This window comes from Meleagris gallopavo, chromosome 7 (assembly GCF_905368555.1).
Source record: "Meleagris gallopavo chromosome 7, MGAL_WU_HG_1.1, whole genome shotgun sequence".
Taxonomy (NCBI): Eukaryota; Metazoa; Chordata; class Aves; order Galliformes; family Phasianidae; genus Meleagris; species Meleagris gallopavo.
Window position 1 is genome coordinate 25584716 of NC_139410.1, and position 27231 is coordinate 25611946.

Here is a 27231-nt window from a genome sequence, read left to right on the forward strand (position 1 = left end):
GCACATCCTGGACTGTTAGGAAATGGACATGCAGATCTTCTGTGTCAGAACAAGCAGATCACATGTTCACAAGGATCAGAAAAACAGGAAAACTAATCGAGAAGGCTCCCAGGTTTAAAGATTGTTCAAAAACTAGAATATCTGGAGATATTCTAGCAGTCGGGTGCTGCCCAAGGTACAAAGAGGCAGGAAAGGATTCAAGATACCTTTGGTTCCACACATCTCTCATCGATGGGTTAAAAAAAGACCATCCTTGGAAAACTCCTGTGTAAAAACAGCAAAAAAGGCACAAAAGTATGTGCACTCCAGCATGTTATTTCTGAAGTTATCTTTCTTGTTGTATGCCAGAGGTACAACCGCATCTCATCTCTGAGCAAAACCTTCACCAAAGCTCCATCAGGGACTATGTGACACCCTGAGGCTTCACTCTGAAGCACAGCATTACCTGAAACTTACAGCTGAACATTGGTAGCTCAGCTGCTGTACTGCAGGAGTATCTGGAAGAAGTACTGGCTCCCTGAAATCACTTCAGTTTCCTTTTAGTTTTTTTGTGCTGACTTTAATGAAAGCAGAACTCTGTCCACACTCCCTCTTTGCACAAACTACAGTTTGTTTTTAGAAATGTTTGCTCGTCTGCCAATATTTTGTGTACACTGTGCTCTTCAGCAGCTTTGTTATTGCCTGCAAGTAGGTCACTGGGCTTTGAATGGAGGATTGAGCAGCAGCTCACAATGCTGGTACTCTTATGTGGCCCAAAAGAAAGCAGACCTACAGTCTACAATTTTTTGAAAAAAAGCCAAGTATTACTTACAGCCTGAGTGATGCTCCAGCAAAGCTCTCAAAAGCAGCACTAGAGTTATGTGGGTTAATCTTGGCTGTGTTGCTTTTAAGTAGTCCTCATCCAGTATATACTTAGTCAAAGGATTTTTTTTCCCTAACTAATACTTTTGAGCTTTAAAATCTGTGGATTTTCAACCTCTGACAGACTATAGAATGTTTTTATAACCACTGGTTATTTCCAAAAATCTTGGTGCTTGTTTCATTACTTTACTAAAGAGGTGGATAAAAACAAATTTCTGTACACAATATCCTCCATGCAGCACGTGTGCCTGATGATATATAATTAGAAGAATTTTCCTCTGCCTTTGTACCTCCATACCATTAGTGTGGAATGCTAATCCATCTTCTATCAGTGACAAATAACATAGACTGTATAGATGACCTAATCTTAAGCAGGCAGTTCTCTGCTAGCTTGAGCTAGAGAAACTCCAGTCAATTCAGAGCCTGTCTGTGCTAGTGAGGGGGTCTGGCTCCATGTCAGCTTGCCGAATCATTTGCGAAGGGCTGCTTATGTAACTTTGTTATTTTCCTTAGAACAATGCAGCAGGGGATCAGGTTCCACCAGCTGGCAACAGCTCCCCAGATTTCATACTTATGCCAACGCAGAAGTCATGCTGTCTAACTGCCAGCTGCTCAATGGACACAAGTGCTTTAGCAACTTGATGGGGGTGGTTTTTTGATTTGTTTATCAGAATCTAGTAACCTCCGCAAATCAGTTGAAACATTAAAGACTCTTTGAAGAAATTTGGACTCATTAAGCAAAAAGATCGGGCTAACTGGAGAAACATTAAGGGAAAAATACAGTCAGTGGCCTAAACTTAATACCAGTGCCTGGTGATTGCTGCTGCAGCTGGTCTGCTAACAACCAAGCAGAATAAGCAGCTACCTGCCTGAACTACCTGAAAACAGTTTTCAAGTTACTCAAACCTACAGTGGTGATGAGCTCACGACATTGTGGCCTCCATAAATGGAGAGAACCCCAAACTCTGTTTCTGAGACACAAAAACGGGTTAACAAAAGCAGAAAGCCAAAAATTATTTCACACACAGACACTTTTTTCAGGCCTCCAGTCAAGGCCTCTTTACACAGCTAGACAGTGGCAACTGCAAACAAGATTAGTGTGATTAGTGCACACAGCTTTTAGTCTACCTGTTTACATTTTTCTTCCAAGTTTCCTTCACCGGGCCCTGAGGAAGCTGTAGTTGTCCTAGCTGGCAAATCCTCACCTACCCAACTATGCATGGTCTGGGTTTGACAAACAGGAAAGGTGGTATTATTAAGAGAAGGCACAGGTTTCTACTAAACCATCTAAACAGTACGCATGCTATCTTTTTGCAGATGAGTTTAATCAGTGGCTTGCCTTATTTGAAAATGCAAAAAGCATTAATATTTGATTCAACCAAAAAAACATTCCTTTCAGCAGAGGGCAGCACTGGCTGAAAAATTAAATTCAGCCACAACTCCCATCCATACATATCATCCCTCAGTGCTCCTGTGAGGCTTTGTTTTGGCAGCTTCCTGATGACCTCCACAACCACCTGAGGTGCAGAGCCCCAACAAAACTGGACTGAGATGGCAACAAGCTGGCATCTGCCCACACCTATCCTTGTGGATGTATCTGTCAGGAGGAGGAAAAAGAGGAAGAAACAGCTGAGAACTTGCAAGCTCCTGACTCCAGTTTGGTCATTTGTCTAATAGACCATCATTAGCTACAGATGCCTTTTATGATGTGATTGGTCTGGGGAAGTTCCAAAGCCAACTTCTGACAATTATAATTACACTCTATATGCATTATTAATTTCACCATCTAGTCTAAGGCAAATGCATTAATAATTTAAGGCAGACTGGAACAGAGAAACACTCTCTCATGTCCCTGGGAATTATACAAAACTGCAGATCCAGTACAGATCCACAGAGATGGGGAGGCATCAGTGACACATTAAGCAGCTTGCATTAGCACACACTGGCACAGGACAATGTTTCAATTCTCCGATGAGCAGAGCTGATGCTGAGTTAATTCACATCCACGGAGAGTGTTTACAGGCTCTGAACAAGTGTTATTCTGTGTATTTTCCAGCAGACAGTTAAGTGTTAGCTGGCACTAAACAAACAAGCTATCTGCCAAACCAAACCTCCTCCTTGTTCTTTTGTGAGACTATAATCAGATGAATATAGACATCCACATCACTGATACAGTACTATGACACAATGGCTTCATCAATTCGTACATAACTCAATTTTCCCACGATTTATATTAGAATATGCTCTTTACATCTGCATCCTAAAAAGGAAGAAATTGTTTTTAATCAGATTTACATATAGAATTCATATACAGACTAAGTCCACATTGCTATTGTTTTATAGAGTATTTTATACATGAGAAGTTTTTGCAAGTCATGGATGGTTGCGTTACATGTGTCAAAGACATCTCAAATAGATGCCAGATAAAACTGCACAGCACTGAATCATTACATTCTGATTACAGATCTATAATAGATTAAGATTCCTTATGTTCCCTTTTGTCACGTGGTCATAGCAAAGACTTTGACAAAAATGTTCATGACTTCTGCAGAGCCAGATGCTATCCCAGAAGTCAGGCTTTTGAAGGCTACCCTGATTATCTTTGCTCCACATAATGTGGAGCAGAAACAGATTTGAGAAACTGTTAAAGTAAGTCTGGCATGATGCAAATCTGAACTCCGAGGGGTAGATTCCCACATCTAAGTTAAGGAGGAAGAAAAGTTTCTGAAGTTCTGTTTGCAACAAATACACGCCCTTTAAGCTGCAAGAAGTTTCAAATTCTGGTTTTCCAAACAGACCTGTCACTTATAACTATGCAGGTGTGCATGTATTTCTATATACGTGGCATGTACACAAACATGTTATGCCCAGACACATAATATAAGCATGAGTATACACATCCTATGAAGCAATTTCTTATCTCCTACTATCAGACAGTAGGCTCTTATTGTTTGAAGCAAGCTGAGAAAAGATAACTACTCATACTAAAACTGCTTCCAGCTCAAAAGATGCTAATGAAGCTGTAAAAATCCAAGAGATTCACTCTAGGGAATCCTACTCCTGATACCATGTTTTCAACAAAGCATGTGATGATTTTCTGGCAACTGATGCTTGGAAAAACAATTTGCCTTACACTAAGTAAACTAAAAATATTTGGGTTCTCATAGCTTTGTAGCATCAAATTCAAAACAAACGAAATGAGGGCTACTGTTTTGGAAACATAGTTAGGACACCAAGATCCTTTCTGTTCTAACAGCATTAAGTCAAGTAAACACTGAAGTCCACCAAGCAGCACTTACAATGCATTACTCTATTTTTCCTAACACCAACTATTAAAATGCCTGAACGAAGCTCCTTTTTGCATTGAGATCTACTTTGACTTCTTTAGGAACATCCTTTGACAAAAAGGCTGAACTCAGCATATGGGCACAGTCCCTCCATAAGCTTAAGGTCTCATGCTCTCTGGTAAATCAGCTACTCGTGGGGGTCAGTGAGACATTACATGCTGTAAGAATATTGCAAGAATTTTGGAGAGCTCTCCAAACAAGAAAGGCAAGGCCCAGCCCACTGGGGAATACTGAAATGATTTGCCATTCAAAAGCATTCCTGCAAATGCCCTTTGTGTCACTATTACTGTAACAGGCCACAGCCAGCTGTATTTACTGCCCAACAGTAAGGGCAAATGATGCCATTTGAGCTCAATGGGAGGCTTTGGGCATGCTTTCACACAAACTTCTGTCTCAGAACTGCTTGACACCACTAAAAGATTACAGCTCCAGCAGAGGCTTTAGAGGCTTCATGACATCAAGCTGCAAAGGAGTCCAATTTCACTCCCTTAGCAGCGTTTGCCAGTCTACTGCTGGTCCTGGTGCAGACATCGCAGCAGCATCTAAATGATCTATGCTATCTAAGACTTTCTCCATGTTTTAGACATCATTTCCTTTTTAAAGTGATAATACCAATATTTCTTGAGAAATGATATTGAGGACTACTAGTTAAAGAAATAAATTTTATCTTCATTGGCTGTTTGAGCATATGAATAATTTGTTGTCCTGCAGCTTCTTCTCTAAAATCGTCCTCATCTTCTGGTATAACTCAGAAACAATCCCTCAATTAATCAGCCAGAGTCCAATTAGAGACCTCAATTTAATTTCCATTCTTAAACTGATGGGCTCTTCTCCAAGAACAAAGTATTTTCCCACACAAAGTCCAATAACGTTACTCCAACTCAGAATTTCACCTACGTAAAGAATGTACAATAACTTCACCAGCAACATTAGTGGACGCATGGTGGGTTCCTGACAATGTCCTCAGACCATCCATTACTACCAACGTCACCATTTTGAGTTGTTTTTTTTTCTATGCCATACCCAGTGGTGCATCCTTGCTTGGGGAAAAAGCAGGATTCAGCTGAACATGCAGAGAAGGGCAACACTTGAACTGCATCTCAGTTTCCCATGCAATGCAGCATGAGCTGCTTCTACCTTTTGTTCAGCACAAAGGACAAATGTATTTCACCTTTCTTCTACTACTGTTTGCAGGAAGTAAATCTTAACTTTAATGCAAGGTAATCATCCAGAGAAGCATTAACAATCTTTAAAACAAAACAAATATTTACCCATAGCACATTGCAGATCACCTCATTTTAAACATAATTCCTGACAGTAATTCTGACCATACATTCATTGCTACTGTCAACAGCTTAAATGGTTTCTACCCTGAGAGGGGATCATAACTTCTGGTCAATATTAATGCTGCTTTCCACAAAGTACATCATAGTTTTTTTGTGTGATAACAGAGGTTATTGTTCCATACAAGAACAAGCTGACTTTTGCACAACAGCATTTCCTCTGACTTTGTTTCTTTATGATTTCATTCATTATAAAACATGATCTGGAGTTCAAGTCAGACAGGTTAAGTTGGCTCATTAAGTGTGCTTAAGTAGTCATCATAAGAATATGCAAGGTTTTATTAATAGAATATGTACTGTTCAGTTAAAAAAGGTCTTTGGACTAGATGCCACTTATTGTTCTAATTTTCTCTGGTGCCTTAACACCATGGGGTTGGGACCTCCACAACTGTTTGCTCCTGAGCATTTGTAAGAGTTGAGTCAATTTCAAGGATTATCTCAAAGCCAGATTCAACTGAAAAAGTGCCTTCTTTTACATCTGTTACACACCTCTTGCAGCACCTAATCGTTTGGAGTCTGAATTGTCCCTCCTACTCCATAAACTCAACTGCTGCCTCCTTACATTTTGACAAGAGTTTCAATTGCACAGCCTGCTCTGCATTTAGAGAACTTCAAACCTTGTAAGTTTTCTGTAGCGATACCTTCCACAAGGAAAAAAAGTTATGATCCATCCCTAAATGAATCTTCTTTATATAAAAAGTGGTACTTTTTGCTGCGGTTATAGTCTTCAAAAGTGGAGGACTTTTCTTTTTTTGAATGTTCTTCAGAACGTTTCACCTGCCTGGGTTGGTCCTTGATAATCCAGTTTGTTACTGCATAATGAATTTATTAGTGTGTTAACTACAGTCATGACAGAGATTATGGCCAATGATCACTTATAAATCCTTCGCCGCATTGTTTCTTCTAAAGCCTGTAGTTTGCACTATGTTCTTAATAAAATCATAGTGCAGTAACTGTATGATGTAATAAAGATCACCTGTGCATTTCTTTTTAGTACCCTAAGTTAGCTTAACTGCACCATAATTAAAAAGCTACAGGCAAAGACAAACCTAAGTCACACGCAGATTTCATAAAGAGAATTTAGATTTGGGCATCTCATATCACTTCCAGGCACTTGCCCAGGTCCCACTCAGGTAGAGCTTGCTGCAGGTCTTTGAGGCAGACAAGACAGTCACTGCACTGTGAACACACACACCCCACATCACTGCACTGTGAACACACACACTCCACATCCCACAGATTCACAGCTGACATCCAAAATTTCAGCTGCTGCAGAGACACTCTTTACTCAATTTTTCATGCAGCAATGATGACCCCTAATGGTGGAATATTTCTTCCACTGAGCAATATGCAGAAATTTACTTTCCAAAGTATCACTCTAGTTAGTTTACAGCTCCCTCTTGCCTGCAACTACCAGAGTAAACTGCTTGGGGTTTACTTGAACAAAAGCAGTCTCTTCCCTTTTAATTCTGACTTCATATACAAAACTATCAAAATAGAAATACACATTCCAGATTTAATTCCAGGACTTAGAGCCACTTTATTTTCTGAGCTGGACTACCTTGAAACAAATTTCAGTCATGCTAGTGCAAGTAAACCCTGCAAAAAAGTCTTCTAAAAGCAGATGAGACGTACAGTCAAGTGTACCAGAAAGCAAACAGCTTGCACTCAAAAACTTTCTCTGAATTCTTGGGTGAGCTATGAGATTGCAGCTTCAGCACCTTTGATACTCGGTGATCATTTCATTAGAATTGAATAATCAACAAAAATAATTTTATTTTCAAAGTTATAAAATAATACTATTCTAGCATTAAATCAGTACTAAGTGCATGTAGAGCATAAAAACTTCATACAGTTTTTATATTCTGATATCATTACAGTTGTTTGGGATTTTTTTTAAATTAAACTCAGGAACATTTCAAAGCCTACAACTCCTACTGGAATTGCCAGGGGAGATTTAGGCTGGACATTAGGAAATACTAACTTTTCTGAAAGAGTGGTCAGGCACTGGAATGGGCTGCCCAGGGAGGTGGTGGAGTCACTGACCCTGGAGGTGTTCAAGGAACATTTGGATTTTGTGTTGAGGGACATGGTTTAGTGAGTACTGTTGGTGATAGGTGGATGGTTGGACTGGATGATCTTGAAGGTCTTTTCCAATCTTGGTGATTCTGTGATTCTATTCCTACATCTGGGCTGGGAATTGAAGGTAATTTTAAACTGTGTTACAGATGCCAGGTACCTAAAATGAAGTTTCACTTTTCTCTTGGGAGAGATGAGTATCACTATCTGCTCCATTTTAGCTTACTTGGCACTTGCATCTATAGCAAGAAAAAGAAGAAGTTAACTGCATTATCTAGGTCTGACCTAAATGTGCCATTATTTTTCCAGGTTGAGAAAAATATGCAGTTCTTAAAAGAAAAAAGCTGAGAGCCCTTGGCAGTTTACTGATTTGTTTACTTTCTTTTAACAATATTGCAAAACAAAAGTTGTGCAGATTTCATTTGAGTCTACAAAGCAAGCAAATAAACAAGAACCTACAGATATTTTCAGATTGCTCAATAAAAAGCCTATTTTCAAACTCTTCCCTTTCTACACAGTAATAGTAGCTAAAGTTACATGGCTGAGTCTACTGAATTGGCAATTCAGTTTGGAAGTTAAGGTATGTAAAAATCTAACTAATTTTTAATTACCTCTATGATCAGTTAACTTCTGGGGGGCTCTTTGTTGTTTTTGTTTTTCCTTTTTTGGAAGAATAAGGACTGCAAATACTTCATTATTCTGGATTACCTTTCTCACATCTGAGCTCTTTGGTTCTGTTGTCCAAGTTATAATTCTAGACACAGCAAGTCTTGTCTCGCTAGAGTTCACAAAGTCCGTCGGATCCATCTGTCTTGCCAAGGACTCAATATATTTCAGGATAGCTACTTTCACCTGAGAAGTGAAAAGGAACCCATTAATCCCACAAGCTAGCAAAAGTAGAATTATTCTATAATAAACAGATATTGTTACAGCTTGACAAGACCTGTGTCACACTGGGGAAAAAAAAAATACATTCCCCTGCTGCATCTCTATGTCAGTTATCAAAACCAAATACAACTTCCTACACAAGAAAAATTTTGTGTGGAATGGTCCATCAGAATAGGCTCAAAATATGTCCATGCCTGCTTGTGCATTAGTGTGAGCATGTGAGTACTCCACCACACTGTTTCCAACAGTATGGGACATTTTAAAGTGCTGCAGTTTCATATGATTTCCAGAGTTTATGGTGTTCCCATAGCCTTGAAACAGCAGCCTCCTGAAAAACAATCTGCACAGCAATACTCTCTTAAAAGGAATCATTACCAGAAAGCTCTGCATCTTCTCCAAATTCTACATGGATTCTATGGGTTCTGTACAACAAGCATTTTCAACCCCGTCACTGTCCAGAGGGACCCTGGTCCCTGTTGTTCTGCACAGGCATGTTCCTTCCCATCAGGATGAGGAAGAATTTTCAATGTTTAATACTTTTTAGTGTGCCTAAAGCCCAACATTTATTGATTTATGACAAGTCAGAAAGCCTTATTTTTCAAAAATTTAGATTTATTAATATAGAGAACTAGAGAGTAGGATTTTCAGAAGTATACTGATAGCCAACTCCTGCCGAAGTAAAAAAAAAAAAACAACTCTTTTCTAAATCCCACCATGGCTATCTCTATAGCTTTCGATATTTAAAAAAATACAGACCTCAGTATTAACAAAAGTCATCTGAGGAAGTAGGAGTCAGGTTTCTGGAAACTATGTTTCTTCTTTAACAAGGTATGCAAATTACTGCAAAAAATTTAATCAAAGCTGCTGATATTTTTAGTAGCATCAGGTGCTGACAATTAGTCATCTTGTCACAAACTGTATTTTCATTATACCTGACAAGGTAAACTAAGATGACCACGCTTACGCTTCATTGAAAAGGTTTGATACTGACCTTGAGGTTTGGTGTTTGGGTCTGATCCACAATAAACCTCATCAAAATGTTAAATTGTTGATCAAATGGAAAAGAATCCCTGTCCAAAGAAAAACCAAGGCACAAATGTGATGCAACATACACTCCCAAGACTGAATTAACTATATATATATAAGAAGGTACATAGCCAAGTTCAGCATCTATCACACTTTTGTTCTGCAGTTTATCATCAACCATTCAGAAAACCCCAAGTTTAAGAAACAACTGATTATTATTTCACTACAAGCTAAACACTGTTAAATCAATATCCACTATACACTGTCACTCTGCCTTCTGTACACTTCACCAGTTTTTGGTATACCTGGCCATCTTCATTTCAGGCTGTGCTTTTTTTCTTTTTTTCTTTTCTTTTTGCCTCATCTCTAATAGGAAAACTGGTTCCTCTTTCCCTTAGAGTTCATATCTGGCTTTCATTTCTCTTCTCCTTCCCATTTTCTCCTGGATAACTACTACTACTACTATTTTGTTTGTTTGCTTTAAAGTTACTCTTTTCCAAAGCAAGCTGAACTTCGTTGTAACTATGTCCTGTGCTGGAGGTCCTTTGATGAGGACAGGGACTACAGAATTGGTGTGTAAAGAGCAGTTGCATTCAAAGTCTTATCCCTGACATTATCTGTCATTCAAACACATTTGAATTTGAACTTTGTGTTAAAGTATCATTTGTATAATGAACATGTAAAGGAATTGTTTTTAATAAAAATGAAAACTGATGTCCAAACACATACAGACCAAAAAATGCAAACTAACGTAACTGAAACGTGCTTTAGGTGTTGTGACATAGTTTTGTTCTCATTTATGCTGGTGTTCCTCAGGATTGAGGCCTTAAAATACACGGTACCGCTGGGTTTCTAAGACACCCATCACGTGCCTTCCTGTAACTGTGTAAAAACCTGCACAGCGTTGCCATTTAAGTACTCTACCTGGTGACATCCAGAGCTTTCTGAACTTTCGCCTGCACAGATCCCAGCAAATCTGCTCCCATTTTCTTCAGCAACTGTGTCAGGAGAACAAAAAGCCAATCCTGCAAGTCATCTTTGTGAATGATGATGAAATCAACAAGGGTTTCCAGAAACATGCTGAAGACCTATAAGCAAAACAAGCGTCACAAGGAGGAAGGCTGTGCCTCAAATAAAAACTAATCAAAGTGGAGAGTTTTAAAAACCCAAGTTTCAGAATTATTGTTACAGACAGTTTTATGAATGGATGATTTTAGTGACCTCACTGCTTTGAAAAATAAAAATCAGACAGACATATATAATGTGCAGTATTAAAATACCACATGAAACAAATGAAGGAAGAGGAACAGAATACACTTACTCTCTGTTGTGAATTCCACAGCAAAGCAGGCCATGCAACAAAACAAACAACTTGTTAGCACACAGTGATCAAACATGATTGTTCAAATGCAGTTTGTCAACATTAAAGATGTATTCATACCAAGTTTACATTTTCTCAATACAAAATACCTCCTCACTAGTTATTAAAAACATTATATACCTTGCATCAGATTCAGCTCATGAAAAACAATACCCTTAAAGTCAACAAGTCAAGATAACTTGATGATTTTATATTGTTGTATAACGTTCTCCAACCCATTCCAAGTTTTTTTCCTAACTTCCCCCAGTTTATTCTAACCTCTGAGATTCTGGTCCTATATGCTGTCCCAAGCAGTGTTTAGTTACAGCAGGGGCAGGATAGAAAAATCCCTGATTTTGCAATAAAGGACTAAAGTCTGACTTCAGTTATACTGTAGCAATTTTGTGATTGTAATTTGCACTTCAAACTGATTAGTTTTTGGCAATAATTCTATAAAAGCAGTGAAAGAGAGAGAATCACTGTCATGAAGAACATACTTTGGTTAAGCACGTAATAAGCCATCACCTTATTTATACATTGGAAATATTTGCAAACAGATAACTATATCTATGCCTTTTCTACAAGGGACTGAATTTTTGAGAGTCAAAACATTAACACCTTACAGGTAGGAACTGTCACACTACATGTGACCTGTTGGCCAGCTGGTCCAGACTACAATTACTTGAGGAGTTGACAGCCAGAAGGCATTCAGTTTCTTGGGAAGCACGAGGTAACCAGTTCCTAGCGTCAGCAGACAGGCTGGGATCCATACTTTCATGGTAAAACACATTTGAGGTTTATAAATGCCAGCTTCTCCCAGCAGATGGCAGGGGTAGAAATACAAAATATTCATCTTTGAAGAATATACAAATGTAGACACATGGTAATTCAAGAGAATGACACAGTCTTTGTGATCTTACCTTGCTGTGAGGGTCAGCAAACATGCGAGTAAATATTTCACACAGCCTTTTTAATTCCACTCGGCTAGAATGCATAATAAAAAAAACAATATTAATGCTACATCTCCTGTTGACAAAAAAAAAAAAGCTAAAACAGTGCCACCTGAAAGAGATCTAGTTTTCTTTTAAACATTCTTAAGTCACACTTCTGAAAACACCTATATATCTCTAGGCAAAGCCTTGACTGGCATTCCAGCTCATGGTGCCAAAGCTTTTAATTTACAGTATACTGAAAAACACAAGTTCTAGTTTTGCTCTAACATGTCAAAGAGTGTAAAAGTTTTGTTTGTTTATCATGTTAATGAAAACAGAGCGATTATTGGGTAACATTTCCTGCATACTATGGATGCAATTAGATATTTTTTGCAATTACTATGAAACCAGAGCAACAACTAAAATGCACACCAATTGCTAAGGCAACAGCCATTTAGATCACGATTACAGGTACCCCTTTCCATAAAGACAAATTCTACGTTGCGTTATATATACAGCCAGAATTTGCCAGTAGTCTATAATTGCTTTATGTTAGCTTGTAAGAAACACGAGATTTTTTTTCACTAGATCTGTTTGTTTAAGCTTTAAAACAGCGCAGACAACAGTCTGCCTATGAGTTGGATATAGAGAAAAAAGTACTTGTAATGATGCCAAAGAAGGCTGACAGCTTCATTCAGGATGAGACTGCATTGTCTCAAAACATTCTCTTGACTTAATGCAGATTGCTGTTTTCTGAATAAAGCTCTATTTATTACTCTAATGAAATTTATTTGTGTGCAAGGGTTATGTGGAAATCGCACATGTAGGCAATCTGTTTTTCCAGAATCTTGCTGTCCCAAGGTGACAGTGCAAGAAACAGACTGACAAGCAGTGGAAGGCCATGTGTCCTTATCAGATTTGTTGGTCCCGTGTCATTCAGACAACCTTACTGGGGAGCCCAGCCACATGAAGCTGTAGGAAACAATGAGGAATATTAAGTTCCATACCACTTTGCATGCACATCTTTCTGGATATGCAATTCACCACTAATGTAAGATTAGATGTCTTTCCATTCGGAATACTAAAGAAAACATATTAACATTATTGTTTTATATTAAAGTTGTTATGCCTGAACAGAAGATACCAGGTTTCATTAGAAGACAGGCTTTCCCCTTATACTAATGGCCTTGATGACGTTTTTCATGATGCCGTGAGAGCAGGATGAAGAAATCTGATCACTAGTACAGGCACCAGAACAATCCTGAACTAAGGTGTGAGCAGACCAAAAACAAGCTGAAAGAGGAAATATAATCTAAAGAACTAAAACCAGTGTCAATTTTTTTTTTTATTTTTATTTTTTAAAAGAACAACCTCTGCAAGGGTGTACTTTCTGGGTAAAGTTTATAAACTATTCAGAATCAGAGCCAAGGAAACTTGCTAGCTCAAGAGACTACTGACATCAGTACTGTTTGTATATTGCAACCAGCAGGAATGAAAACAGCAGCACCTCTGCTAAAAGTTACTATGGGGGCAAATAGTCTGGCACCCCAATCTTCTCAGCACTTCCTACCTTGAAACATTCACCCATGGCATTCAAAGCCATGGTGATAATCCTCACACACCTGTGGGAAAATCAAAATCTCACCCAAACTTTTCATAGAAGTATGTTAGGTGTCAGAGTTTTCCTAGAAAATTTGCTAAAATAGAGAAAGAAAAATGACATCATTCACGTGGGAAGAATCTTTTAAAATATTTGTAAATGGGCTACATAAAAAGCCATTGCTGACCTAGGGACTCCACCATATTAAGAACCTGTAGCACTTCCCACCTCAGAATTGCAACATATCATGTGAAGTGCTGAGTATTTTTATGATGGCAAGAGGATGACCTTCCCAGGGTAGCTGTCAGTACCTATTTATCCAGACTGTTGATGAGGACTGACAACACTTTAAGTCAGCAACACAACTACACAAATACAAGCAGGTAGGAACTAAACTATACAACAACCACTTATATATCTAGCCATAATTTAACTTCATAATATTCATAACATGAAAATAAAAATGTCATGGCTATTAGTAAATGCTATCTTCAAAGGAGTCAGAAGAGACAACTTATTTCCAAATACATTCACCATAAACCAATGGCAAAAAGCCTGTGGCACAGGAGTCAGTGAATGTGATTTACTCTATAGTTAATGTGACACGTGGCCATGTGAAGCTTCCCCACGATTGTTGTGTAATCATAAGATCTGGTTTTATGTGTGACATGTTAAGGGTGTTGGAAGAGTTTATTTGGCTTTCAACAAGGGGAAAACATCTCTCTCCTAGCACACAATCTCAGAGTTGGCACATCTACTTCATTGCCTTATTAAACTCCCTCTATATTACAAATTACACCATTTATAGGACGCTCAGGCTTTTGATATTTTTCAAGAGTTACAAATAATTATACTTGATGTTAGAAAGAGTCATGAGTAATTATGCCTAACACAGCCTCCACAAAGAGTCAAAGTATACCCAACACAGGGCACATCATTTGATCTCATCTTTTTGAAACACACACACCCTGAGTTTTTAGAATAAACGCAGTCAGCGTTTGTTTCTAAGACGCAGAGAAAAAAAAGTACTGAAGGCTCAAATGGACCAGCGTAAAAATGGTACCACCCTTGGAACGCATTTTCATTACCATCGCTGTGGGAAATCTCACTGTGCTGCAACAAGATGGTGTGCTTAAGTACTATCTATGTTATTACTAAAAATTTCACACAAACAATAGTGATGACAGCAGAGTCTCTTCTGAAAGTAATTAAGTCCCACATTGTGGAGACAAAGCTATCTGTGTACATGAGGGAAGTACATATTACTGACTTCCAACAAGAGCCATCTCCCGTGAATGACCAATACTACAAGAGCTATGAGGGTCACCTCAGTGTCCGCTGGCTTTTCAATAAGTTCTGGAGACCTATGAGGCCCTCCTTCCTTTCAGACCAGTTGGAGCTGGCACAGTGGTTCAGGACCTCGGCCACATCTTCGGTCTGCCGCAGATAGTGTGGAATGCCTCCGTTCCTGGAACCATAGGAGCGCTCGGAGCAAGCGCTTGATGCATCACTGTTAGCGTCATCATCAGAGTACATCCCATAGGGTTCATATCTTCTTCTCACTGGCTTTTTCTGGGAAAGGGGAAACTGAGACTGAATAAATTATATACGGTGACATCACTTGTAAAAGAAAAGTGTTCTACCCATAATCATTAATCAAGGAAGATTAATGCTGTTGTTATAATGACATGTTTTAAAAGACATCACTAAGCACTGCCTGCTTGTCTCTCTCAGCAGAGTGAGATATATCTCATTGATTTCAATGAGCATGAGTGGCTAGGGAGAGCAGGACCTGCCTTTCCCAGCATGAAAGCTCAATACTTATGCCCAGTGGAATTAGCTATAACAGTGAAATCCTAAGTTTTATTGTAAATAATAGTCAGTTCCATTGTTACATGTTCTGTGGTGAAATAGTCTCTATTTCAAGAAAAAATAAAGAGAAGGAAGAAAGAACTGTAGGAATCTGTGCTGGCACGTATAGCCACTTTGATATTGATAATGGAGCAACTCTAGAAATGCAATGGGATACAGAACAGTCTAATTTCTGTTAGTTTGAGCTGATTTTTTTTTTTTTTAACATTTATTTATTTATTTAGAGAGGTTCCTAAAGGCAATGAGTAATCAAATCCCACTAATTCCCATAGCATGGGATAAATGGAGCAAGCACATCCTTGACAACCTCAGTCCTTACAGAAAAGGATATTACAATAATTTTGATAGCTCTACAAATTGTGTACTACAAAATAAACTTTTAAATGAATTTTAACAGAACAAAATAAGACAATGTGTCAGAAAAGATTGCCTAAATTCTAAAATATTTGATACAGAATTCCTTCCAGAGCCCAGTCCTGCAGTTCTCAGACTTGTGAAGCCAATAGTTTTTCTTTGAAGTGAAGAAATTAACTCAAGTGCGGTATTATGGGTGTTAGCAATAGGGTAGGGAAAGTTGAAAGTAGAAATAAAAAGTCAAGAAAGCACTAGTACCTTGCTCCTGGAGTCTCCTAACAGCTGTAGAGGCAGGAAAATATTGAAGGGTGGGAAAAAGCATAGAGAATTATGTCAGAAGCTTATGTAGGGTTTTTGTTTTTGCAACACAAATGTATAGCAAATGCATCTTAGCAAATTAAAAAAACACAACAGTTTATGCAAAGCAAAAGTGGGTATGATAATACCTGGCTTTATTTCCTATCAGCTGAACTTGTATATCTTACACTTTCTATTAGAGATTTTGGAAGCGAAATCATCTGTTATGTTTTTGATGACATCTATATCTGCAGTGCCTCTGCCTGCTTCTCAGAAATGCTGTTTCTGGAAGATAGCAGTTTTTGGTGGTGATTTTTCTCCACACATTCGCAGTAGCTTTTGATTTCTCAAGTCTTAAAGAGATTCTGATGTCAGGAAACCACTATCTACAGTACAACACATTTAATCAACTTCACTTAACCAGGTTTTCTTTCAACACATAGTTCTTAGAATTTTATTTTATTTTTTTTGAAGCTTAACTTCTTTAAAGACAAGTTGGCGCCCATGACTTCAAGGCCTTCACACCAAAGACTCCATTACCCTTTGAGCTTTCCTGACAGATCCAAGCACTGATTCACAATATAGACTGTGTTCTTAGGCCAAGTTCAGCTCTCAGACAGAAGCAGTGGATCCAATGAGAATTATACGCATGGAGCAAAGGTTACAGAATGACCCACTGAGTTTTGTTTAAACTTGGCTAAAGCCATCTCTATAGCAGTTTGTTTTTTTTTTTTTCTTACTACAGGAAAAAGAACACTTGTTTGAGAACAAGGTTGCTGTGTAAAAGCTGGCATCACACTAATCTTTCAAAATGAGCCCAGAGTTTGTAAATTGCTTGTCAAGAGGAAGCAACTAAAAAAAAAAAAAGAACAGAGGAGGTGAGAAAGAAGGGACAACAAGATCACATTACATCCATTAAAGTCATACAAATTCAGATTGATCATCTTACACCAATCAAGGTACCTGAAATACTTTCCACCTAGACTTACAGATTTCCCTTTTAAATGTTTAACTCTTTAAATAAGATTTTAAGATTCCAGCATAAAGTTACTTAGTTTAAAAGAGTGAAATATTTAGAAGTGAACTCCTAAGTCTAAGCTGAAGTCACACCAAGAAATCTTAAGTGATCAACAGTGAACTGGAACACCACTGCTACCCTCTCCACCTCCGTCAAGTAACCAGTGTTCACAGCTCACATTCAGGGATACAGCATGATTTCATTTACACAGGCAAACTATCACCTATAAGTATGCTGTGAACTACTATGGTGGCAAATTTGAGGTGCTGGGAGCAAAAATTGGCTCATGATCTGCTGAATTTGGTAATGAAAATGCCCACTAAATGCAACAGCACCATTATATACTGTCCTAACTCAGTATGATTCATGAGAAATTATTTAAAAATATATATGTATATATTTTTTTTTCTAGGAGTACTCTAATAATACTCTAGAAATGGAGGTGAGGTGAGCTACATGATGATTGAATACAAAAAGGAAAATGATGTTAGCCAATACTGGAGAAAGTAAATTAGGAAAAATGGAAAAAAAAAACCTCTAAACCTTTCATAAACTCTGGGGACATTATTTGTTCTCCAAGACAGACAAACAGATAGCTAATTCAGATATATTAGGAAATCCTCATCTCAGCTTTGGTCTAGAGATGAGGAAGACCCAAGGCACACTGTGGTACAAATAATACTTCAGAGTAAATGCTCCTGCCTCTTAAACACCCTCTATCTCCTCAAGCCCCAAAGTAAATCCAAAAGTTTATGACAGCATTCAACTTCTGAATAGCAGAAAACATCTTCTGTATTCTACCCAAGAGATTTTATATTGCTGTAACATTATATAGGACAATACATTTTTAATAATGACAAATTTACTCAGAAGTGCACTTAATGTTTAGAAAATAATGGCAGTATGTTACACAAACACTTCAGTTTAACTGCATGAAATGATATCAATTACAGAAAAGCCAAGCTACGAGCTGATCTAAATACCTAGCTAGGTGCAAGTAACAGAGCAGGACATGACAGAGTTCTCAGTTCTTTCCCAGACAAAATCCTCATACAGCTAATGGAATTGATGGAATCCCCTCACACCGCAGGTAGTGAGCACTCATAAAGAGCAGCAAACAGCTTCCACCAGCAAAACATAAGACAAACAGCTCATTCAGCTTCTCCTGCAGCTCCAGTATCGAGCTGCATCAGTCTAACTGTGGAGAACTAACATGGAATGAGGAAAAAAACGTTGCTGCACATACACTCACGCACAGCACAACACAAGGTAACTAACTCTACAGCATCAGACACTTGGCACAATCAGAACAAAGCTACTTAGAAAGAGGAGAACGTACGTACAGGTAACTTTAAGCCACTTTCCGGTGTCGGAAGCATTTTGTATTTTTCCTCTTACCAGTGCATCAGCCACAGCGGCCTCCAGGTCTGTGCTTGTGCTCAGGACTCGCATGGCATTCACAGAAGCAGGCATCCTGCCTGACTGTCCGAGTCCAAACCGGTCTGCACAAAAGACAACATTGAAAGGGATTGTTAAGTAAATTCACATTCACTTGGAATCCTAATCAGGTGTCTGAACAGTCCTCCCCAAAGGATCTGGGAACTCTCAGTGCTTTTTCATCAAAGACTCTTTTATCCACAACTCTACAAGAGTTTGCCATGACATTAAGAAATAAACTATTGTTTGTTGGGTCCCCAAGACAACTTCAGATCCTTGGGGCATGTCTTTTTTGTTTTTGTTGGGTTTTGGTTTTGTTTTTAAGATGGGAGGAAGGGTACCTAAATTGTGTATATCTTTAATAGAAATTGTTTGGGGTTTTATTTTAACGTCAGAAGCAGACATGCAGGTCCCAGTCTGGCTCTCTCAGGAATCAACTGAAGACTTCTCATTAACTTCTGAGAAACAGAGCTGTGCCCAGTGTCAGAGCATGTTAATAGCAGAGCACTCATCTTGTAGCTTGTTCTCAGGCAAGTATGTGAGATCATCAGCAGCAGTACATTAGCTCTCTTATGTTGCAAGGCTTGATTAACCAGAATATCTCCCTACGCCTCAAAGAACAAAAATAAGGTTTATTATTTGTTTGTGAAGTTACTCCTGTTCTGTTTTATTGTTGTTCTTGAGAAGCAGCTTAAATGTACACTGAACTGAAATGCAATTTAAAAGTTTTATGATAAATCTTTTTTGGGGGAGGGATCATACAATATCATGTCTCCCTATGAACTGATGGCAAAGCTCTCAACAGCATCCAAAATAACAGGATTGAGTCCCAAATGCCACTTACATCCACAGTAATCACTAGCTTACTTTATCATTTGCCCAGAGTCTGATAAAAACATTGCAGAATGAATTTCTTTGAGCAAAAGTCATATTTGGAAAGCTATCACTAGCAGTGATACAGCAGAATCAGCAACCAGGGCCACAGGCCAGGCTCCAGCAGCACAGCCCCTCCAGATCAGAGATCTATTTCTGCAATCCTGGCTCCAGTCAATAACCAGAAAGAGCCTGGTTTCAACATTTCAAGTTTTTGTTTCCACAGGGGGCTGTCTCTGCTCCAGAAGGGCTGGGAAAGATCCCTCTGGGACATATCTTGCACCATATGTGCCAATAAGAGCTCTGCCAGCATTTCAGCGGTGCACAAATGAAGCTGCACAAACAGATCATCAGCTGACCCACACTGGATGCAGTCATGGGTCTTTCAGTAGTTCATCTATATTTAATTTAACCAAGGAAGAAGACTGCTTATTGAAATGTGTTTCCATCATGAATTTCCGCAAAATTGAATGTTACATTCAATGTTACATACATTTACTGTATTTATTTTCAAAAACTCTGCTTATCACAAAGTTTTGTTGCTTTTCTCTTTAGAAGCCTATTGCACTGAAATCTCTTTTAGGGAATTAGCTCACACTGCCCTGCATAATTGAAATCAGAGTCTGAAGCCTGCCAGGCTGTCATCCTAATTTTAAAGCTTTACCTGAGCACGTCAGAGCAAGGATTAAGCTACTGAGGGGAAAATAAGGACAACTTTTTAAAACCTAAAATATTTTTGAGAAAAGATGAAGATTAGCATTTACTTCAGAAGCGTTACCACAACTTGCTCTTTTCCAGTTATGCAACCAGACGAGACATTTCTGATTTACAACAAAAGCACAATTTCTACGAAACACATTACAAGAGGAAAAAAAAAAAAACAACAAAAACAAACATCTTAGATCTACTGCCAAAAAGTAATCAAATGATATTTCACAAAGAAATAAAAGTTGTATGTGTTATTACTATCCCCTTTTTTAATGCACTTGGGTTGAAGAATCATTTCAAATATGTAGCTGAAACCACACTTGATCCCTAAAATGGAAAGATCTGTTTACTCTTAATGGAAGCACAGAAGACGATAAAGCATTGAGTCAGACTGAATTTGAAGTTACTGTTACAGAGATACATACTAAAAGATGTACAAAAGACGAATATTTTTCTAAGTGCAAATGAGACCGGGTACAACACAACGGCTGTAAACGTTGAGACAAGTTCTGGACTCAGTTATATTTAAATCTACTAACTTGACGATGTTACTCAAGTCTTACTGAGATCAGAATTTGGCATTATAGCTTTCAAATGGCACAATATCATAATATCACTGTTACACGTTTTCACGTTAATTTAGTATTACATTAGAAAAGGGAAGATAGTTTTGTTTTTATTTTTTTAAAAAATGAAGAACAAAATGACAAAGTAATTCAACTGTAGGTCAGTTTAAATACCCAGCATAAAAAGGAAAAACAACAAAACAAAACAGGGCTTTTTAATCAAATTGAGAAAGCACAAGGTGGCATGCTGTCTTTTATCCATCCCCAACAGCTGTCAGGAAATCTTTAAAAAGACTTCTTGCAGTGACCATTAAACCCATAACATCCACATCAATGCGGGCTTTTCCCACACTGCTGCCACACCTCAAAGCACACATCTGATCTTAGAAGGAAGCTCGGCATACCTCTACCATAGGGCTGGGAATGCGTTTGGCTCCAAGAATAACCCTTAGAGACAAACCCCATGTTACTGTCAATAAACAGGCTGAACAGTAGGTGCTCCGGTCAAACTCACTTTTCCTTCTGGCTATTTTAATTATGGTTGTTGCTTGGTGAAAAATTTCAGCAAATTCCAGCAAAATTCCTTGATTTTGCTACTTCTTTGTCTTTCTTAAGAATAAAGATAAGCATATATAGTCTCATTATGCTTTGTAACAAACCGGAGCAAAGCATGAATTGACTATCATGCAAAGTTGAAGGAAAAAAGCTTAAGCTTAGATCTGAGTTAGATTTGAGGGCCCTTTTTGTTCTTGACAATTCTGTTCAATACAAATTCAAACTGCTGCTTTGAAACATGCCAGAATCCAATTTGCTTGCATCATTTCTGCAGTAGTTTGATGAAGGGGAAATGTTTTGAGTTTAAGTGTCAGCAATTTAACTGCACTTAAGAGGAACAGAACATTTTTCACTGCCTACCTGAAGAAACTTAGTTAACTAACTTCTAGTGTCACTAATTCCTTATGCAGTTTTAGCCTCCAATCAAACACTGAAGCCCTAATTCATCTTCTACATCATCTTCGTATCCACATTTGAGTTTCTGCTGACCTAACACTAGCAGCACTCATTTATTTTTGCTTAAGACTCCTAGTGAAATATCCTGTTTTCAAAGGGAGTTGCAGGTATTCCACAACTGCAAATCCAGCACAGGAGAGGAGAAGGCAACTGGAATCTGAAGGTTTTCCTCACTATTTTCTACTGATGCAAAGCCCACTGAAATTAAAGGAATTATTTTTCCTACAACTTCCACGTGCTTTGCATAAGGTCTTCAGCAGTATACGAAGGGTGGATCAGCACATGTTATCTCCAAGGTTCATTCTGAAAACTCATCAGATACTTAATTCTTGCTGCTTTCGTGAGTATCAGACAGGAACCCACAACGCACTTTCATTAACAGACAGGAGTCTGAAAAGCTTAGTAATAAATGGAATGAGACCCACTAGGATCCTGTCCTCAACACTGGAAACTACTACACTGCTGAAGAGCAAACAGGCATGAATTGCAAGGACTCTGTATTGTTCCGGATCTAGCTGATCCAACTGATCCAATTTACAAGAGAACTGAGAAAGCCCTGGATCACCCTTTGTTTAAACACTGCTCACAATGTTCCTGAAGTACATAAAATAAAATAAAAACATTCAATAAATGAAATATTCAAAAAGAAAAAGCCACGTTGAACAAAACAGAACAAAAAGCCTCGCAGTGGTGAGAAGCACATGCCAAGTGCTGGCTGATGCACGTGACAGCAAATGTTAAAATGGTGTAAAACAAGACTACATATAAGAAGCAGATTCATGCAGTTAGCGCTTGTTCACCTGACTGCCCAACAGAATCAGCAGTGGAGAGAGCACTAGTGGACCTGGAATGACGTCGAGAAGCTGCAAGTAGAAGGAATGGCAACACCCACAGGATTAACACACATTTAACCCAAGACAGAAAATGCCACAATCCAAAGGGGATGCACGTGAACATTACCGGTAAACGTGTTTCATAGTGACAGGGAAATGACGTTGTATATGAATGCACAACAGATACAGTGCAAGCCCCACAGTGTCATCTCCATCTGTAGCTTCTCCTCCCCTTCCCTCATGACCATAAACACGATGCATGACAAAACTCATTTGTAACTGTTGCAAACCCAGTGCAGTTTCAGCAAAGAAAACCAGTGTGCATCAGTTCCATTCCAGAACCACAGACCTGGAAGATGGCCATCATGACAACGTGGAGCACATAACCATAGAGCAGGATTTAGATGTGTCTGATCTAAACCCCAATGGGAAGCCATGATAAATGGTTAGAAACTGTGCTTGCAAGTCTCTTTCCAAAACATTCTAGCCTATGCAAAAAAAACAGTGCTCACAAAAAGAACGAATAACCACAGAAGTTGAAAGAGTACAAGGAGTCATACAGGGAGGTCAGCCAACAACTGCTTATAGCTCTTTTGGTTTTGACGTAATTTTCTTTCTTGAAACAAACACACATACTGGAGCTGTTGCTACTACCAAAAATCTTTTGCTCTAACAAATTTTGTATACGTGCTTTTTGAATTTAATTCACATGTAATGTGAATATTCACATACATTTATCTAGAACTGTACCATATGTATACAAACAAATTGTTAGTAGCAACAGAACAGACAGTAGCAGTAGAGCTGAAGCCAAATATAGCTCCCACTCCAATTCTCAGCTGTCAGCAGCACATGAATCACAAAATGTCTGAGAGATTTTCAGATATCGGGCTCAGCATAAAGGTGAGTTAGTTCTTTATGAAGGTGAATGGAAAGCCAGCCCAGACATTTCTGAATTACAGAAATTTAACTTTTCTGAAGAGAATTTTCCCATATCCAGCAATGATATGTTCACCTAACTTAAAAAACAACTGACCCAAACACTGATTGTCTGTGTGCGCAATTTGTCACCAGACTCACCAAAGGCCTTGTTGATACAACATTGTAACTAATACTGTCAAGAAATTGAAAAAAAACCCCATCACTATCCAATACAAATAAGGTTTGCCAGTTGTGTGTTTGTGTGAGCAACAGAAAAATTGTCTCCTCTTACGCATTAATAAACAAATGCTAGTAATGTAAAAAAAGTGTGCAAAATGAGAAAAAGTTCAGATTTCCTCCCAGTTGTGACAACTTGGCCAAAGCTCCACACAATATGCAATGTGGTCTTTAAATATGTAGAACACATGCATTTATTCAGGAGAACAATTCCACTGATGCCATAAGTAAGCCATGACAGATTTGCAGGATCAATACAGGATTATGGTCTGAACCCTCAACTAAAATTCTGAGCTTGCAAATGTTTTCTTCTGAGCCATCCATTGTGTCTATAGATTTTGCTGCAAGATCAAGGCCCAAGACAAAACAGCAATAGAAATAATAAAAATCACTTATCTTCAACAGTGGTTTTTAAATAAATCACATAATCAATGCTTCCAGGGAGGAGGCATTCACAACCTCACTGAGCAGCCTGTTCTGGTGTCTCACCACTTTCACAGTAAAGAATTTCTTTCTAATGTCTACTCTAAATCTACCCTCTTCCAGTTCAAAACCATTTCCCTTCAGCTCACTCAACCTCCTAACTTGGAAAGAGAGACATTTTGGTGCACAGACACACACATCTGCATGGAAGCTTTGAAAATAAGTAACTTGCAAGGCCAGGATGCCAGTGCTGACACTGATCATTAATATACTGCTAAATGCAGGAATTCTGTCGTTTACATATAGCTAGCTTAAGTAAAATTCACTAATATAAAGTTAATCTTCATGAGCAAAAATGGACTACGTTATTTAGGGATTAATGTAAGATTAACTGGATTCTAAAAATACAGTAATGGAACCATCTTGGCTTAAATTGCTATATATATATATATATACACACAGAGCTCACTTTCAAATAAGTTACAAGCTACAGAATGAAGTTTGTGAACTTAAGCTGTGTTCCAGCTTACAGCATTCAGTGAAAACACAAGGAAAGGGTAACAGAATAGCAACTATATTGGGTTACCATTACAATGATAATTTTCCCCCCACCTTCCATTTTCCCCTTCCTGACTGTATAACAACTGCATCCCTAGAAATGAATTAAGCTTCATTAAAATGAAACACTCCTCCTCCCCACTATGATATTTGTTACAACCACTGTATGCTTACATACATACAGATATTGGTTACAACCAATACATATCTGTAATTGAAATTTCATATTCAGTGTCCAAGTCAGACTTGGTGATGGTGCACAGAATTCACACCAACTGTGATACTGGAATGCTGCATTTAATTATTTAGATCAAAGGCTCAAGATTGTATCTGTGTATGTTCACTATAATAGAAGAAACAGAGCAAAAAGACAGAATACAAACAAGTTAGCCCTCACATGCAGCATGCCTAAAACATTTTGGCTGGAGAAAACAGCCTCATACAAAACTGAAGCTACACAGTTAACTATAAAAACAAGCTACAGTTGGATATCTACCATCCCTTTATGGCTCTGGTATCAAATCAGCTTCATTTAATCAATAAAAAGCCTCTTTGAATTATCTAAAATTTCTGAATGCTAAATTGAACTTCAGCCATTTCTCAGTAAATCTGAGATATTACAGATAGATTTTATAAATGAATTAAATAATGAATTTCTGAACCCAAAACATTCTTGAAGGTTCCACTCTACATCACTGAAATCAATGGGAATTTTGGCAATGATATGAAGACAATGACTCTCCTCTGACAGCATTTGAAGTCGGTATGAGTAAATGAATCAATACTGACAATAGCTATGTAGGTTTAAAAGTTTATGCAAAGTACAATGTATTAACTATGAGAACCAAACAGGAAGATTTTGCCCATTTATCCCTTCTTTTTTAAATAACCTTTTCTTACTAATTGCTTTGATGCAGAATTAAGTCCAAAATGTTACATTCTACTTACATAGTATTTCTTACAGCTGTATTTTGTCACATGCAAAGCAAATCTTGAAATAACATTCTTCAGCCCTAAGTAAGAGCTTCCTTCTCACTTTTACAACACATGCACAACTGTTAAATTACTATATATGGGAAGGGGCCTGGAGATAATCTACGCTTAATTATGTCTGAGATGACATTTTTCATACAACAAACAATGTAGTTGGTTGAATACGTATGACATGATATTTGATCAGAAACATTAACTATCCTCTTTTTAGCCTCGTGCAGAAGAACATCCTGCATGTGATAAGTGTAATGAGACTTCCTACTCATACTGTGCACCCAAGCTGTATGATAGTGATGCTCCTTTAAAACTTTAGCTTTTTCATTTCTGTCTGCTTGAAAGTCTTCTATGAAATGGCACGTGCAACTTGTTAACTCATGGCTAAGAGTGTTGAATAAAACCTGTACAAAAAGAACACTCTCTTCATTGCAGGATTTAAAATAGAAATGACATTGTAGCTACTTGTGAAAATCAGATCATGGATAGATTTAATCAACAACAGACTACAGTGATACTGACTACTTCACCGTGACCTAGAAAACAGAAGCTTACTCTCCCATCAATTTGCTCAGTGCTGTAAAGCACGGCAGCCCCACACAAGCTGATTTAATGAAACTGAAAAACAACAAAATTCGGGCTACACTATTTTCATACTAATAGCGAAATGCTGAGAACCAGAATTGAAGCATGCAGAAGAAAACAGAAAGGAAACAGGGTTGGAAATAGGGAGCGTGTCAGGAATCAAGCTCATTTCATCTGGCAGCGTCTTGAAGGGGCAATCAGAACAAGGAAAAAAGGGGAAAAAAATTGATCCTTAAAACTCCAAGGCCTACAAAGTACTCACCAAGTGGAGGAAAGCCCCGAGCAGGGCTTGTATCTCGACTGCTCTCACGGCTGGTATCACGGCTGCACCCCTGACTCATGCTGGGTCGGGGGATACGACTGCTCCGTGCTAGCATGCAGCATGGAGAGTTTCAGAGAAGGTGAACAAGTTTAATGAGGACAGAAAAGCTCAAAGTCAAGTCACATTTCTGTTAGTTAAGGTAATTATTACATTAGTAATCATCAGTTTCAGCAGCCAGCTCAGGCTCTTACAAACCAACTATGCTACGTGCTGAGCTGCGTTTGTGAAGTGAAATTTCATCAATATTAAATGTCTGGCTGATAGTATCCTTGTTTCTTAAGCACTCCAAGTTTTGTCATTCAAGTGGAGTAGGACATCTTCAATCATTTAGGGAAGTTCTACAATTACAAAGCATGCAAAACAGATGAAGCTACAAAAAAACTTTCATGAAAGATTTTTTCCTTAATTAAAAAACAAACATCCTTCTGGAACAAAGCAGCAGCATTTTTAATCAGATTGAAGTGTTTTAAAAGTCTGTCTCAATACCAGTATAATATCTTTGAATAGATTTCGTTTTTACAAGGATAACTTTGTCCTGAACAAATAACCTAAGAAAAAAAAAAAAAGGTACATACTAAAGGAATTTTCTCTAACAAATAATACTGGGAAAAATAATTCAGACCTAAATACCTGATAGACAGCTTTGAAAGTGGTTTGAATTTTAAGATAGCAGCAGCTTCATTTTTATTTTTTAAAACAACAGCTGTCTAACTTCTGATCTTCAACATTTCTAAAATCTTACACTTATGGATGAGATACATGCACACATAAGGAGAGCCTTTAACTACAATCT

At 38.1% G+C, this 27231-nt stretch overlaps 1 protein-coding gene across 17 annotated transcripts in view; it reads right to left on the bottom strand.

The window, feature by feature from the left end:
- The window catches only part of CLASP1 (cytoplasmic linker associated protein 1), a 153681-nt gene that overhangs the window by 32235 nt on the left and 94215 nt on the right, over positions 1–27231 (bottom strand). For 4 of the 17 annotated variants that reach the window (XM_085228444.1, XM_085228443.1, XM_085228442.1 and 1 more), the window contains 10 exons: positions 26379–26486; positions 22373–22435; positions 18376–18479; positions 15921–15944; positions 14764–15008; positions 11825–11888; positions 10469–10632; positions 9510–9588; positions 8339–8482; positions 1990–2085 (listed from right to left, as the gene is read on the bottom strand). In XM_085228444.1, coding sequence (XP_085084570.1) covers positions 1990–2085; positions 8339–8482; positions 9510–9588; positions 10469–10632; positions 11825–11888; positions 14764–15008; positions 15921–15944; positions 18376–18479; positions 22373–22435; positions 26379–26486 — 1091 coding nt within the window. The remainder of the gene's footprint in view (positions 1–1989; positions 2086–8338; positions 8483–9509; positions 9589–10468; positions 10633–11824; positions 11889–14763; positions 15009–15920; positions 15945–18375; positions 18480–22372; positions 22436–26378; positions 26487–27231) is intronic. The other 13 variants (XM_085228448.1, XM_085228449.1, XM_085228458.1 and 10 more) reach the window with 11 other exon arrangements.